The sequence below is a fragment of the Falco peregrinus genome, chromosome 4, assembly GCF_023634155.1.
Source record: "Falco peregrinus isolate bFalPer1 chromosome 4, bFalPer1.pri, whole genome shotgun sequence".
NCBI lineage: Eukaryota > Metazoa > Chordata > Aves > Falconiformes > Falconidae > Falco > Falco peregrinus.
Window position 1 is genome coordinate 20,985,998 of NC_073724.1, and position 14,448 is coordinate 21,000,445.

At 42.1% G+C, this 14,448-nt stretch overlaps 1 protein-coding gene across 1 annotated transcript; it reads right to left on the minus strand.

The window, feature by feature from the left end:
- Positions 1-1,278: 1,278 nt before the first annotated feature.
- Positions 1,279-12,664, minus strand: CCT8 (chaperonin containing TCP1 subunit 8). The gene is made up of 15 exons (XM_005240599.4): positions 12,514-12,664; positions 10,901-10,991; positions 10,218-10,297; positions 8,951-9,100; positions 8,495-8,675; positions 7,731-7,792; positions 6,926-7,063; positions 6,308-6,486; positions 5,300-5,366; positions 5,132-5,219; positions 4,906-5,021; positions 3,588-3,659; positions 3,224-3,388; positions 2,698-2,817; positions 1,279-1,509 (listed from the first exon to the last, which is right to left on the minus strand). The coding sequence occupies exons 1-15, from the start codon at positions 12,571-12,573 to the stop codon at positions 1,432-1,434; spliced, it is 1,647 nt and encodes a 548-aa protein (XP_005240656.1). The 5' UTR covers positions 12,574-12,664; the 3' UTR covers positions 1,279-1,431.
- Between the last annotated feature and the right edge of the window lie 1,784 nt (positions 12,665-14,448).

The following is a 14,448-nucleotide window of genomic DNA, read 5'->3' on the forward strand; positions in this document are numbered from 1 at the left end:
CTGAAAGATTCCAGCACTGCATCATGCTGGCTGTTGCTGCTCAGCATTTATTTTTAAGGCCCTTAGAACGGGACGCAGTTCACTGCTGTCAGGCTGCCATTTTGAGAGCACGGAGATTTCAGAGGGCGAGGATGAAATAGAGCAGGGCTCCTCACACTTTTTAACCAGGGGGCCGGCGCGCGGATGCAGTGGCAGGCCGTCATCTGCAGCTGGTTTCCCCCAACCCCTGGCAGGGGGGGACAGGGGGGGTCTGTAAATACTGGGGGATTGAGGACCCTGGGGGGGTATATCCGGCCTGCGGGCTGTAGTTTGAGGACCCCTGTAATGGAGACGTGACAAAAATGAATGTAAGCACAGACCATACTTACTTCAATATTTCAATATTCATTTGAGTTTTTCACTCAAACACTGGCTAAGGAGCACAATTAAGAGCACAAAGAGCTGTGATGATTACAGATCCCGTTTCCTGGAAGGAATGAGCTCCCTGCAGCAGGCTTGCGATCCATCTCCCTCGTCCGCCATACTGGGTGCAGGTATCAGGACGGTGGGGTGGGCTGCAGCTGTGGCCACTGAGCTGCTGGGCAGTGCCTCCTGCCCGACACGGCCAGCTCCAGCTGACCCATGGCGGGGCACAGCTGGGCCCTACAGCCCAGGGGGACAGCGTGTGAGAAACGTGAGAGACAGCACCCGAGTAAAAGGAGGGTGTGCTCCTGCAGAGACCACGCTGGAGCAGGCTGTCCTGCAGCCCATGAAGAGGACCATGCTGGGCCTCCACAGGGAGCCCAGAGGGGCAGGTTTCCCTGCCAGGAACTGCAGCCTGGAGGACCACACAGGAGCAGCTGTTCCCGACCGGCTGCAACCTGCACAGGGCAGCCTGTGGGGATGGGGGAAAGGGGGCATAAGGAGCAGCAGCGAGGAGCTGTTATGGACTGACCACAGACCCCATTCCCTGCACCACGTGGAGGAAGAGGTAGAAGAGGTGGGAATGGAGTACAGCGGAGCCTGGGAAGAAGGGGAGGCGAACAGGAAGGTGGTTTAGTATTTTTCTTGTTTCTTGCCCTCCAACACTTATTTTTCATTGGTTAAAAATCAAATTTTCTGCACTTTGAGTCTGCTTTGTCTGTGACCTTCCCTGTCTTTTTCTCAACCCCCAGGCTTTTCCAGCTCAAGTTCTGCCCCTGTCCAGCAAGTCAAGGTCAGCCCACCTCACCCGCAGTCAGTCAGATGCCTGCATATCCACAAATGGGGAACAACCCTGTCACACAAGCCCAAACAGCATTTTAACAGCAAGTACATTTATTGAAGTGGTTTTAAAGTTCCGTGCTCCATCAGACACCGTTCATAACTTAGAGCAGAACATCACAACAGGTTCCAACTGGAATATTAAAACCCGCACATAATCATGTAAATTAAGAAGCAGAGTTAAACTGTTCAATCATTTTGGTCTTCATCCCAGTCCTTCTTTCCTGATGGAGGTTTAGGGCCACCAGCTGGTTTTGCCATGATGATCTTGAAGATAAACAGGGAAGCAGAAAAAGATTAAGGTTAGAATCAGACTCTTGCACCACCTATAGCCATAATGATGCTGGACCAACAACATTCACTAAATTCATGCAGTTTCCCTACTCTGAACTAAAGCCAGTGAATACTATAATCCATCTAATTGAGATATTTGCAAATTAGGTTTTTCTTCTTGGAAATGGCAGAAGCTGAGCCCTGATACACTAAAAAAGAGCTTTTACCTCATTTTTGCATGCAAATTAAGGCTTCAGTTAGGTCTACAGAAAGTGAGTGCTCAAATAGGCTGGTTTACAGGGACTGCTTTACAGGAGGCACACTACAGGACGTGTAAGTATCACTGCTATTGTTCTGAATTACTGAGTCAAACATCACACTTTACAAGCGTGAATTCCACTAGTCCTACCATGTTCAAGGCTCATTTTCTGCACTTGCTGTAGTGAAAAGTAAGGCAAAAGTAACATGGCACTTTTCATCCTTTCAGTAAAAATTTGGGTTTAGAAGTAAAATTCATTTGCAAAGGCACCGATAAAAATGTCGCGATCAGCACACACAAGACAGCAGTGTTACACGTCCTCGAGACAGAATCTGCCATGTGCTCGTCAGTACAGTGATGCATGCACTCACACACAGATACCTCTCTGCTAGAGAAACAGAGCTATTTTTCAGGCTCATCTTTCCAGTCATCCTTATCCCAATGTCCTTGTTGCTTAGGGGCTTTTGGACCGCCTGCTGTTTTTGCCATAATAATCTACAGAAATTTCACATGCAAGTACATTTTTGCTGAAGTTCCACGAAATACACAAATAATTTTATCATTAAGATTATGACCTCTATTTTTCCTAACATTGGATTTTCATGTAAAAACAATGTATCACAGAAGGTTTCTTAGGTTAAGCCTTGTTCCTATGAAAGTTAGGATAACTTCCTGGATATGAGTATCAACTGTCAAATCTTAAAAAAACAAAAAACAAAAAACAACCAACCCCAAAACCCACTAACAGTGCTCCTATGAAAGCAGCACTCCAAATTCTGAACTCTCGAACAAACTTCCTGGCTTTCAGAAAGAAAAAACCCACGTTTTTCAAGTATCATATTTTTACACCTTGCATTCTGCATCAGTGTTCTTCACGCTGAGTTAAAGCTTTCAATTCAGTGCCTAAGTTACTATAAGCTTACCTGATCTACCCTCAGGACAGTTACTGCTGCATTTGTAGCTAGCTTGATACCCCAGGATTTCCCGAGGTACGTGTCTAACACACCAGCTTCCAACATATCCTTCACAGCAGCAGCTTCAGCCTGTCAGACAGGGAAAAACATTCAAAGCTTTGTCAGGCTTCTACCGAGCAAATTACCGGGTTTTCAGGGTTACAGGTTTAGAGCAAGTTATCACTTTTCTGATCTCATCTTCCCTCTTCAGAAATTCCTCATCCATTAGCAGGAAGACAAAACCAGTAATTACTAAAGACTTATTCTCCATCACATTAGTTCACTGTCTCCCTTACTCCCTACACAAGGCCACTACACTACATTTAACTCCTTGCTAATGAAAAAGACCACACTTCAGTATTACAGTAAGTCCTCCTTTTAGACTGTGCAACACAGAGCTTCAATAATTTAATCTATAAACACTTCATATTGATAGAAGTACTTTTAAATACAACCCTGTACTGCAGAACACCAAGTACTGTGATAGACTGTTTACCTCAATATCAAATCCAACATTTTTGTTCCCTTCCTGATGCACAGCATAAAGTTTGGAGATGACCTCATTAGCCTTTACTCCAGAGTTTTCTGCCAGTGCTCGAGGAATGGCTTCAAATGCCTCAGCAAACTTCTTGATGGCATATTGGTCAAGCCCAGGACAAGTCTAAAGTGAAGTTGAAAGCCGTATGTCAGCATTTCAAAAAACAAAGATAAAGAGGCATCCCCCCCCCCCCCATTTTCTATTGATTTATGTGCATTAATACACATGTATTTTTTGGCATAAAATAATATGCATATAATTTTGTAAGTCACATATGTGTGTATAAAACAAAATAAAAAGTAAAAAAGCCCATTTGCTGTACCTCTCCGTAAGATGTGATCTGCTTGGCCAATTCAATCTCTGTTGCACCACCTCCAGGAACAAGACGTTTATCCTGTGAATAGACCATCCCAAAATGCAAAGTTTTGCTTAAAGCATTGTATTTATTTTCACTTTTTAGAATTTATATACTCTACCAAGAATGCAATAGAGCTTTAACCCACACAAGCTTATTAAAGATCTGCTTCAGAATAAACATGCAGTACAAGAGAAATTTACCAGAATTTCTTCAAACATGTTGGAATGAATGAGTAAAAAGAGCTTCTTTTGTAAAAAACAAAATAATAAAGTATTGAGCTTTGTGTCTGAGGTTTCTTTGGTGTTTTTTTGTTTGGTTGGTTGTTTTTTTCTGAGAAAGTAATTTCAGTTTTTCACTAATAAAAAAATTCCTAGATTTATCTCATCTTTTCCATTAACTTACTGGTTTCCTGCATGATATTTCCCAATCTACTGAAGTTTAACATGTCAACAAATACCACAAGGTGTCGGAGTTTTGTTTTAAATTAAGCATTTTGTACACTCTCTGGCAAACCAGCATTCACTTAAGAACTCCCAGTCTTTTAAACAGAAAAGTAATCATCCTAAATCGGAAGTCAGGACAGCTCCTGGAGACAATCATAAATGTGGAGTCTATAGCTGTTCCAGTACCCTAAATCAATGTGCATGTCTTGGTATGTACAGGATATTAAGCATCAAACAAAAGTTTAATCTTTTGCATGCCACCTGCTGAGTAAATATACAAGCATTTCCTTTTATACTTAAAAAAAAGGAAAGAATGAAGTCCACAAAACCTCACAGAAACAACTCTGCAGAACTGAGTTCTTCCACCTATAAAGCATTTTCTGTAGTATGTAGAGGAAGCATGTCTTGTCACCAATGAACTAGAAATTCAGTTTACAACTGGTCAGTTCCTCCTGATCCCCACTGACAAAGCAAGCTATCTTGCTTTTCCTCTGTGCCTGGTTTCCAAGGAACATTAAAAACCATTTAGGGAAACAAAGAGCTGACTGCCATTACAAAGCAGCAGAATTAATCCATCTTCAAGAACTCGCTTATTACTGGAAAACTGAGTACACGCTGAGCACCATCTTTTCTGTACACTGTGTTCACAGCAACGTCAGCAGCAACCTTCTCAGCACAGCCCTCCACACCTCAATACTACACAGCCTCCTCTACACCTCAGGAAGGCTCTTAAACTGACAATGTAAGTAACTGCTACAGCCTTTGCAGCAAACAAGCACAAGTCTTGCCTCGAACTGATTCATAGCTCAGGTTCGATAACAAGCTTTCTAGCCACTTACCCTTGTGAGTACTTTGAAAGTATTTACACCGTCATCCACTGCTCTCTCTATGTCATCCATCAGGTTGTCTGTAGATCCACGAATGAGTATAGTAGAAATGGCACCATCCTCCTTTTCTGTTCAGGCAGACACGTACATTACTGAATTAAGGTTGTTAGGTGTAAAACCCACATGAACATCGTACTTCTAGAACAGCAGCATTAAGAGTTCTACAGAACGTACATACCATGTTTAAACACGACGACCTGTGTATCCCCAACCTCTGACAAATACACACTATCACAGTGACCCATTTCTTCTAGAGTAGGGGGAGTCTAGAAAGAAAAACAGGAGTTAAGAGGTGAACCTGCTCATCAGTGCTCTCCCTTCTGCTCCTCATTTGAAAAGTCCATACCAGTCTGGGTAGGGCTGTTGCACCAACAGTTTTGCACAGTCTTCTCAGATCCCACTTGGAGTTCAACCTTTAACAACAAATTTCCAGAACGAATGTTAACACATATGAGTAAGTATTCTCTTAACTTGGCAGCATTTTTTAAACTACTGACATCTACAATTTCCTGTGTAAAGTTATAAAATCCACTCATCTATTCTTTCAAGTTATAACTACCTATTTTCAGGGATGCTATGCAAAGACTACTTCCTAAGAATTTAAAAACAAAGTAGTTCAAATACTTTATCAAACTTCATCTTCTAGTGTGTAACACCTGAATTATCCTTACAACACCTCTTTAGCAAACTTTATCTAGTTACGTGAAAGTTTACAGTATCGTGCTCCATTTCCAAAAATTCACTTTTTGGACGCCACCAATACAGTCACAGCTTTCAAGAAAGGACCACTTATTTGTGTGAGATGTGAGAGCCACTGCTGGTCATTTAACTTTATGCCATGCAGAATGTATTTCAAGGACGTACAAACATGCTTTATTTACAAACAAGAAGATTTAAAGCCTACCGAAATGAAAAGTATTACGAATTAGTTCCTCCATCCCTCAATACATTAGTGATGCACAGAGACATCTCATCATTGCTGAAGCATCACAAGGACTGTGACCAGGAGGAACCATTATAGTACAATCCCCCATGCCCTTGGGGCCACATCCCTCTTTACTAGATCCACAGATTTTGATATTATAGATTTCAGCTGTGCCATAAAGACACTTACACCAGAACAACAGTACCATATACACAAGTTCCTCCCCACCGAGCTGTCACACAGAGGTGAAATGCTGTCAAGAAACATAAGCTGTGAAACAACCAAATTGCAGTGCAGGTTTTGATCCACTAGAAAACCGAATAGTCTACAATATTTTGTTTCTAATTTGTTTGAGAGGCAAGAGGCACTCAATGGTAAGCACATTTCATAAACCCAATAGATAAAATGTTTTTATGCTCTAGTACTTACCTGACTAACATAAGATTGTATTTGTTGGCATAATGGAGAGCCATGTCTGCCACTTTGCCACCTGTTACTACTACATTTGCACCACTATCAGCAATAGCTTTGACTTGCAAATCCATTAGATTTTCTTCTCCCTTACTGAAATTCATCAGTTCTTCAGCATTCTTTATAAGTACAGTGCCCTAGTAAAACACATACACTGTTATCAATTCAGTGTTAACTGCATGCCTAAAAGATTTTGACAAACCACTTTGTCTCCCAACCTATCCACAAACCTCAAGTCATCCTATTTCATCGTACCGCCACCCTTCCCAGGCAACATAGTGAAACAAGTCAAAGAACGGGCAATTCTACCATCTCTAGACAACCTTGAGGTTCAGACATTCTAGCACATAGTTTGGCTCAAACAACCCAACAAAAGCAACATCATCTCCCCAACTCCCAAAATCCTGTAAAGCAAAATTAGGTGCAGACATTTTCTATGAACTTTTTTAAACTAATGAATGCAGTATTAACAAAAATATCTCAATGACCAAGTGTCAAGAATATTTATAGCTAAAACTAAAAATAAAAGCACATGAGCATAAATAGATAAGCAACTTATTTTGAGCTTTAACATACCTTAGTTTCAGTTATCATACCATCAAAAGGGCAGGAATACACAGCTATTTTTGCATCTTTGACAGAAGTAACATCTCCTTCAGTTTCTTTTTTAAAAACCATGCCATGCAGTACTGAGGAAGCAGAGATACCAGCACCCTGAAACAAATGGAATGGGGGAAAGTCATATTATTGATCTTTTGTTGTCATAAAGCTGCACTACCGTTTATGAAAGGCAGTCCTTACATGCATTCGAATGTAGCAACCTCTGTTTTCACCACAGCAAAAGTAAGACTTCAGCTGATTTAGCAACATCAAACAGTGCCTTACAGTTTCCCATTTTAAGATTAGTTGGTAGTCCAGGTTAAGGCCTGTAACATTAATTTCCTGTGCTCAATTTGTAATGTATTTATTAGCAGGGAAAAAACACAGGAGGAAACTCATACTAGATATAAACTTGCTCCAATCCTATGTAACATACTAAAGCCTGACAAAAAGAACACAAGATTAGACCACCACATTTCTGCCAGCCTACATCTTAGCCTAGTCTTGCGACTACTTCTACAAGAAAGATGCAATCAACATCCCTGTGTATAATTAAGTTTGTGTATCTGATTTAGTGCAAACTGTAAATATTAACGATTTTTGTTTCTGAAAGCTGCTACTGGACACTAAATAAGGAATGTAAAGATGAATTTCCAAAACTAATTATGCATGCTACAACACAACAGAAATAACAGAAAAGGCACTTTCAAAGATCTAAAAATTAACTGTCATTAAACTGTTTACCTTGGTAATACAGCAACACTAGCTACTTCCAACTTACCACAATTTTGCACACTCTGATATTATCAACATTGAAATGACCAGAATCAGGAAGAATAGAAACTGGCAAGAAAAAAAGAAAAAGACAAAAAAAGAATGAATTTGTGTTGCTTAATGACATCATAAATAATGCCTGGAGCTTTTCTAAGTACTAAAATTTAATGGTTTGAGATGCCTGCCTAAATTTAAGGCAATTATGATCTGCTAATAAACTGCATCAAGAGAAACAGAAATTTTGTTTTTACAGTCTGGAAATCAGAAAGCAACATCTATTCAGGCTGCTCAGCTAATTGAGTCAGAATATCCATTTACACATGTACGTTCAAGAGTGAAGTCTGACCCAGAATACTTTGAGAAAACACTTAAATTAAACACCAATTTTCTTTCTTGGAGATCTAGAGAGAAAACAACAACTCAACTAGTCTTGCTTCCATTGTTCTGAGGCTGAGTTACACGTTACTAGTGTAACGGCTGACCTGAAGCATAATAAATCATCTTAATGATAAAGAGGAAGAAAGATGGGCTTCTGCTTTAAAAAAACCTAGAAAGCTATTTCAATAAAACTTTTAGTAGGAAACAGACCTTTCCCAAGCCACTTCAAGGAAGAGTTCAACATGAAAAAGATTATACTAATTTCAGAGGCTAAAGCATTCCGTCCAATTCTACCTGATAAACTAACTGTACCTTTCATCTTTACATGAAGACATGAGTCATGATCATAAGCAAGCATAAGATGCGTGCACACATCTGTTCTTGTCCACTTACCACAGGCCTGAGCAATAAGCTTTGCCAAAAACTGTTCATTGCCATACTGTTTGCTCATCACTGAAGTGTGCAATAAAGATGCCACTTCTTCAACATCTCGAAGGTTCTTTGCAGAACAGCACACCAAGTCTGGAAGAATTTCTAGGGCTTTCTTGCAAGCCTTTTCATATCCTTCAATCACCTGTGTGGTAAACAATAAATATTCACTACACCACTTCACTATGCATTCATACTGCTTGAATCTCCTTTTGAAAGGGTCATAAAACATTATCAAATGCAAAAGCTTATAAGGGAAGCAATCAATCACAAGCTATAAAATATAAACTGTTGTTCTTCATACATCTTTATCTAAAAAAATCAGTTCAGAAGGAAGCAGACAATTTAAAACACTATGACTCAAGAACAATGGGAACGTGTAATTCAAGCTATGTGAATTGCAATAGCAATATAACTTGCCTCTGAGACCGATAACCCCATCCTTAGAAGGTCTTCTGCTAACTCCAGAAGAACTCCAGCAAAGACAAGGACAAAGTTTGTTCCATCCCCAACTTCTTGCTCTTGCATGTGGGAAGCCATCACAAGCATTTTTGCAGCAGGATGCTGGACCTTTAAAAGAAGTAAGTTACAGATCTCAGTTACTAACACCCCACCTAGACTACAGCTCCACGTTTTTCTGTGCATCCAGTAAAAGCTCTCTTATTTCAAACTGTATCTAAAGACACTAAGAATGCACAAAATTGGAAAAGAAAGCAGCACAGATTATCTTAATTTGCTAACCTCCCTAATAAGCAAAAGTGCAAACACAGATAAAAAAATAAAATCAAGACAACTGAACACTCCCCCTAGAAAATAAATTAAACATCCTTGATAGCGGTTCTGTGCTATTTCTTACAGGATGCAGTGGCTTCACAAAGCAATGCAACAGGAGAGCAGCCTGAAGTTTAGATCTTCAAGCTGCATTCATGTGTAACACTCAAAAACAGACATCTGAATTACAGTTTAATTCTAGCGGGTTTTCTGCTTACTTTCTTTCAAAGAAAACTATCAATAAAACTGCTGTATCCTTGAATGTAATTAGAGCAAATGTAATTCTATCCTGTGACATGGAAGACTCATTAAGTAGTCTGCAGTTTCTTTTTTAAAAAACAGAATGAGACTTCCACAGCTATTCTACTTATACCAAACACTAACACAATGCATTAAGTAAGGAAATAGTTGATACCTGCACTATTTTTATCAGTGCGTATAGTACTCAGTAGAACATTATTTGTGTTGTGATATAAATATGAATTTGATAGTAAGGGAAACAGGTTAGGACAGGTCAGTCTTTCCACACATACTGTATTCACAGGGGGGTGCTGCAATATGCTCAGCTTCTTAAATCCAATTAACATATTTAAGCAGACAGGAGAACATGCCAACAACCAACACTGGAAGATTAATGCAATAGCTACTTCATTCAGAGTTCTTTAGACACTGTATTGTCTACACATACCCTCTTCTAAATCTACAGTGGTTTTGGGGAAAAAAGTAGGCAATCATTAAGCATCTTCTGCAACTACTCAATGCTGCTTTACAAGAGAGTTCTGTTCCTCACTGTCGATACAGCCCATTGACGTTACTTATATCCAGTGAAAAACATAAGTGATTTACAAAATGACATATGTAAATCTGGCAGGGTGACATGTACTTCCTCATTAACATTCAGAACCATAAAACTTACCTCTAGCTCTCTCAAGATAGTAGCAGCATCATTTGTAACAAAAAGCTTCTCCAGATGATTGATAACCATTTTGTTCATTCCTAATGGGAGGGGATTTTAAAAATCCTTCATTAGGCAAATGTAATTTTGTACACAGATACTGTTTCATAACTTTCCAGTGTATCTTACACATTAAAACCCGAGCCCTATTTATAATTTAAGGGCCTAAAAGATTTTTGTAAAATAACACCTGGGAGTATATTACATTAAGAGGAAATTGATAATTTCTGGATAAGCAGTCTTCTCTTCTGAAATATTAGTACATCATTTACTTAACTGATACTGGAGCACACCTTTTGTTTTGGTATATCTGACTGGACATGGTATGGTTATGTTCATTATGAGTACCTACCAAGTTATTATCTTTCTTTTAATTTAAGTCTTCCATATAGCTGCGAAACAGCAAAGAGGACACAGCACCTGGTACATAAACCTGGCAAAGGCAGGTACATAGCGTATAACTCAAGAGATAATGAAACAAACTCTGATCTCTATAGCCACAATGACGATATATTTAAGAGTTCTAGGGCAAGTCCAATAAGTTTCCTCAAGAAACAAACAGTTGCTTCTTTGTCAAGGTAGGCTTATCCTTCAAACATAACATTTTGCTCAAAAACACTACAATAATCTTAGGACTTATTTACCATTTGGTCCATAAGCCGTACGGGTGGTTTGAGCAAGTTCTTTGCATGCCTGGATGTTCCTGTAGACAGCTTCTTCTAGTCCTGAGTAATGCTAAAAAGGAAAAACATTTTGCTCAGAATCAGGCTTTCTAACAAAAAAGAAAGGAATGAACTAGGCATTTCTCATCAAAGCAGCAATAATCTACTGAGTCCATGAAAGTTTTTGATTAATTTAAAATTGGTATTTCACTTAAAAGTTTGAATGGAAACTAAATCTTACCCAAAGACAGTGAGAAAAGAACTACTGTCTCCTCCTCCCCAACTAGGCTGCTCAACAGGCCCAACAAGCTTCTGAACAGAAAATTTGAACAGGGACTAAACTTTCCATACAGGAAACTCTTAAACTTTCCAAAAAAGTTAGTGGCATGCCAAAGAGACACAGAAAACAACTAATACCAGATTGGAGAGGGGCACAGCTTCATAAACATGCATTTTTGTACATGCTTCTTTATTCACAACTCTGTATTGCACCAAATCCATTTAACTCTGTTCTGCTTCCAAATGTGTGGTTTGAAAACTCAGCAGAATGTATGATAAAACACTTGTGTTTGAGAAGTCAATCCACCTGGCTTCAGTTTGGAAGCCTTAAGAAAAGGTGGGATCCCCAGAAAGAGCCTTAAGAAAGAAGAAAGAGCAGGATAAAACATACTCTCTGACCCATGAGAAGCGAGAAAAGTATCTCTAGTAATATTTACTCTATAAATACAAAACAAGTATCTCAGAACACCATCCGCCTCCTTGTTTTGTAAAAGACATCTCCTGCCATTCTGGCCTTCAATTCTCTATGGGAGAACCTGTATCTAGGCCATTCTGTTTCCCTGCTCTCTCTCTGCCATTGACATAAACCATTCTTTGACTCCAAGGAATATTCTGAAAAGAAAAATAAAAGGCCTTCTCAGCAGCTAGCTTTCCTTTCTATCAAGTAGCAGCAACCAAAAAATCCTTTTGCATTCCCCTGCCGTAAAAAAAAAAAAACACCAAAACACAACCATCTGCTTTCTGTCCCACTTATTCCAAGAGAGCTTCTGCTTCATCAGGCATAGTCCTTGACTACTACCAAAATTTACGTTTAACATAAAATACATTCAAAATGGATTTACAGAAAGCAAATATATGGAAAATATACAACACTCATGAAAGTAGTTTTCTTACGGGCACAGCAACAGAAAAACTGTCAAGGAACGTATATAACAAACGGGACACTTCTGAGCAGCTAAATCTATAGGGGCCGGCTGATTTTGCCGTCACCTATAAGAGCTCTCCAAACCAACCGCCTCCCATGGCAGTGCTTTCAGGGGAAGCCCCCAGTGGGGCGCCCGGTCCGGGGCAGCACAGTCGGGGCAGCGCCGCCCCGCGAAGCGGCGGGTGCCCCCGGGCCGGCGGGGGCAGCGCCCCGGGCAGGAGGGGGGGGCTGCCAGAGCTTTCTCGAAGGCCGCGTGCACCAGGCGCCGCCCTCCTCCGCCGGCCTTCCAGAACCTTCCCCGTGCCGCCACGCCAAGACCCCCGAGCTCCCCCCCCCGCCCCCCCAACACAACCCTCCTGAGGAAACAGCGCCTGCCCGGCGCCGCTCTCACCTTCGCCCCTTCCTTGAGCATCTGGGCGAAGCCCGGGGCCTTGGGAACGTGCAGCGCCATCTCCGCGCCGCTGCTGCCACGCACCGCGCAGGGGGCGACGGGAGGCGAAGGGCGCGCAGGCGCGGAGGGGGCAGCCGGGCTGCCCGCAGACAGGACGAGCTGCGCCCAGAGAAGGTCGATGGCGGGGAGACAGCAAGGCTGCCTGCAGACAGGACGAGCTGCGCCCAGAGAAGGTCGATGGCGGGGAGACAGCAAGGCTGCCCGCAGGCACGGCGAGTTGCGCCCAGAAAAGGTCGATGGCGGGGAGCCAGCGGGGCTGCCCGCAGACAGGACGAGCTGCGCCCAGAGAAGGCCGATGGCGGGGCGGGGCGCGGGGAGGCGGCCGGCGGGCTGAGGCGGCTGCGCTGGGAGCGCCCGGGGGAGCCCTGCTGCTCCTGGGCGCTGGCGGCGGGGGCTGCTGAGCCTCCGGGGAGCGAAAGGGCGCGGAGTTTCTGAAGGAGAGGGAGCATGGACCCGACGGGTAGCGTCGAGAGACCACTAACCTGAGGGGTGCCTGGCTTGTCCTGTGGTTGTGCGTGTTGCTTTAGGGAAATGAAACCACCCAAAGTCGATGGTTCATCTCACTGTGCAGTATTTATGTAACGTTTGTGTCGTTTCGTTAAAAGGAAAAGAGCCCAGGTAGTGTTTTTGTGAAATAGGTAAGATAGTGCTGTATGATTCACACTGTTTGCCGGGCCGCTCGGTGGTGGCGGCCGCTCCTGGGGGCATCGTCCGTGCAAAGCCCCGGCAGGGAGCCCCGGCAGGGCTGTGGCGGTGGCCGCGGTGGCTCCCTCAGAGCCTTTGTCCCGCTGTTGACTTCAGCAGAGCAGACAGTCTCCCAGACATTTATCTGAGAATATTTAGGGATACATGTCCCAAAAACAGGGAAGAGCCTTCATTGCCGCTGATGGGAAACCTGGTAATAAAACTGTGCAGACTCTGGTCGAGTATTTTCGCTTAGTACGAACCCGATTTGTTTAAATGGAAGCAAAATTTCCTGATAGGAAGACTACGATCAAGTCTTCATCACCCGGGGTAAGCCTAAGTAATACACGTGCTGCAGGACGTGCTGAAGAGCACTTTGGAGGCTCACCTTGACATCGCTACAGGTAGCTGAGGTCCAGCCAGGAGACAGTGGAACTGCTTCTATATGGAACTGCTTTCAGTTTGTTAAGTTTTATTAACTTTGCTTCTGTGCCACTACAAATCAAACATACTGTTCCAAGATGAGAACTTCAAAACCTTAGAAATGCGTTTAAGCCACGCGGTATCAGAGCCTGTAACCCGACACAGACTGAGTTGCTTCACCTCTGCAGCACAGGTAGGCTGCCTGCAAGGTTTATGAAATCACTTGATATGTTTTGTTGCTTAACCTCAGGAGGCCACACTTGGTTTAGTTTTATCATCCTATTATTCTTAACATTCAATCAGTTTTAACCTGTAACATATCATGGCAGTGTAAAAAGAGTGGTGACAGAAAGCAAACTACATAAAGCACCCCATGAATGAACTTCAAAGAATGTGCATGCAGTATTGCCAGAAGCATTTAGAGGCAGATGCCAGTTGAAGGATTAGGGGGAACCTACTCAGCCCTGACTATCATGACCAAGAGTTTGGGCACTTCAAAAGGAGGTGTTGAGGTTTGGCATAGGTGGCATCACCCCATTTATCCATCCCTCTCTTCTCTTTTCCAATGTATCTGCACCACAGTGCAGCTAGGAAAGAAGGAAATGTCTCTCTTGTTCTACAGCCAAGTGTCCAGAAACTGTATTTTATAAAGTAACTTCTGTAATCTATTGTTACGCATGGACATCAGAGGAGGTACTTCTAAGTCAATGCGTAAGACTTTTCATAGTCATGAAGTCACAGGCACTATATCAATAGTTGAATGCATTC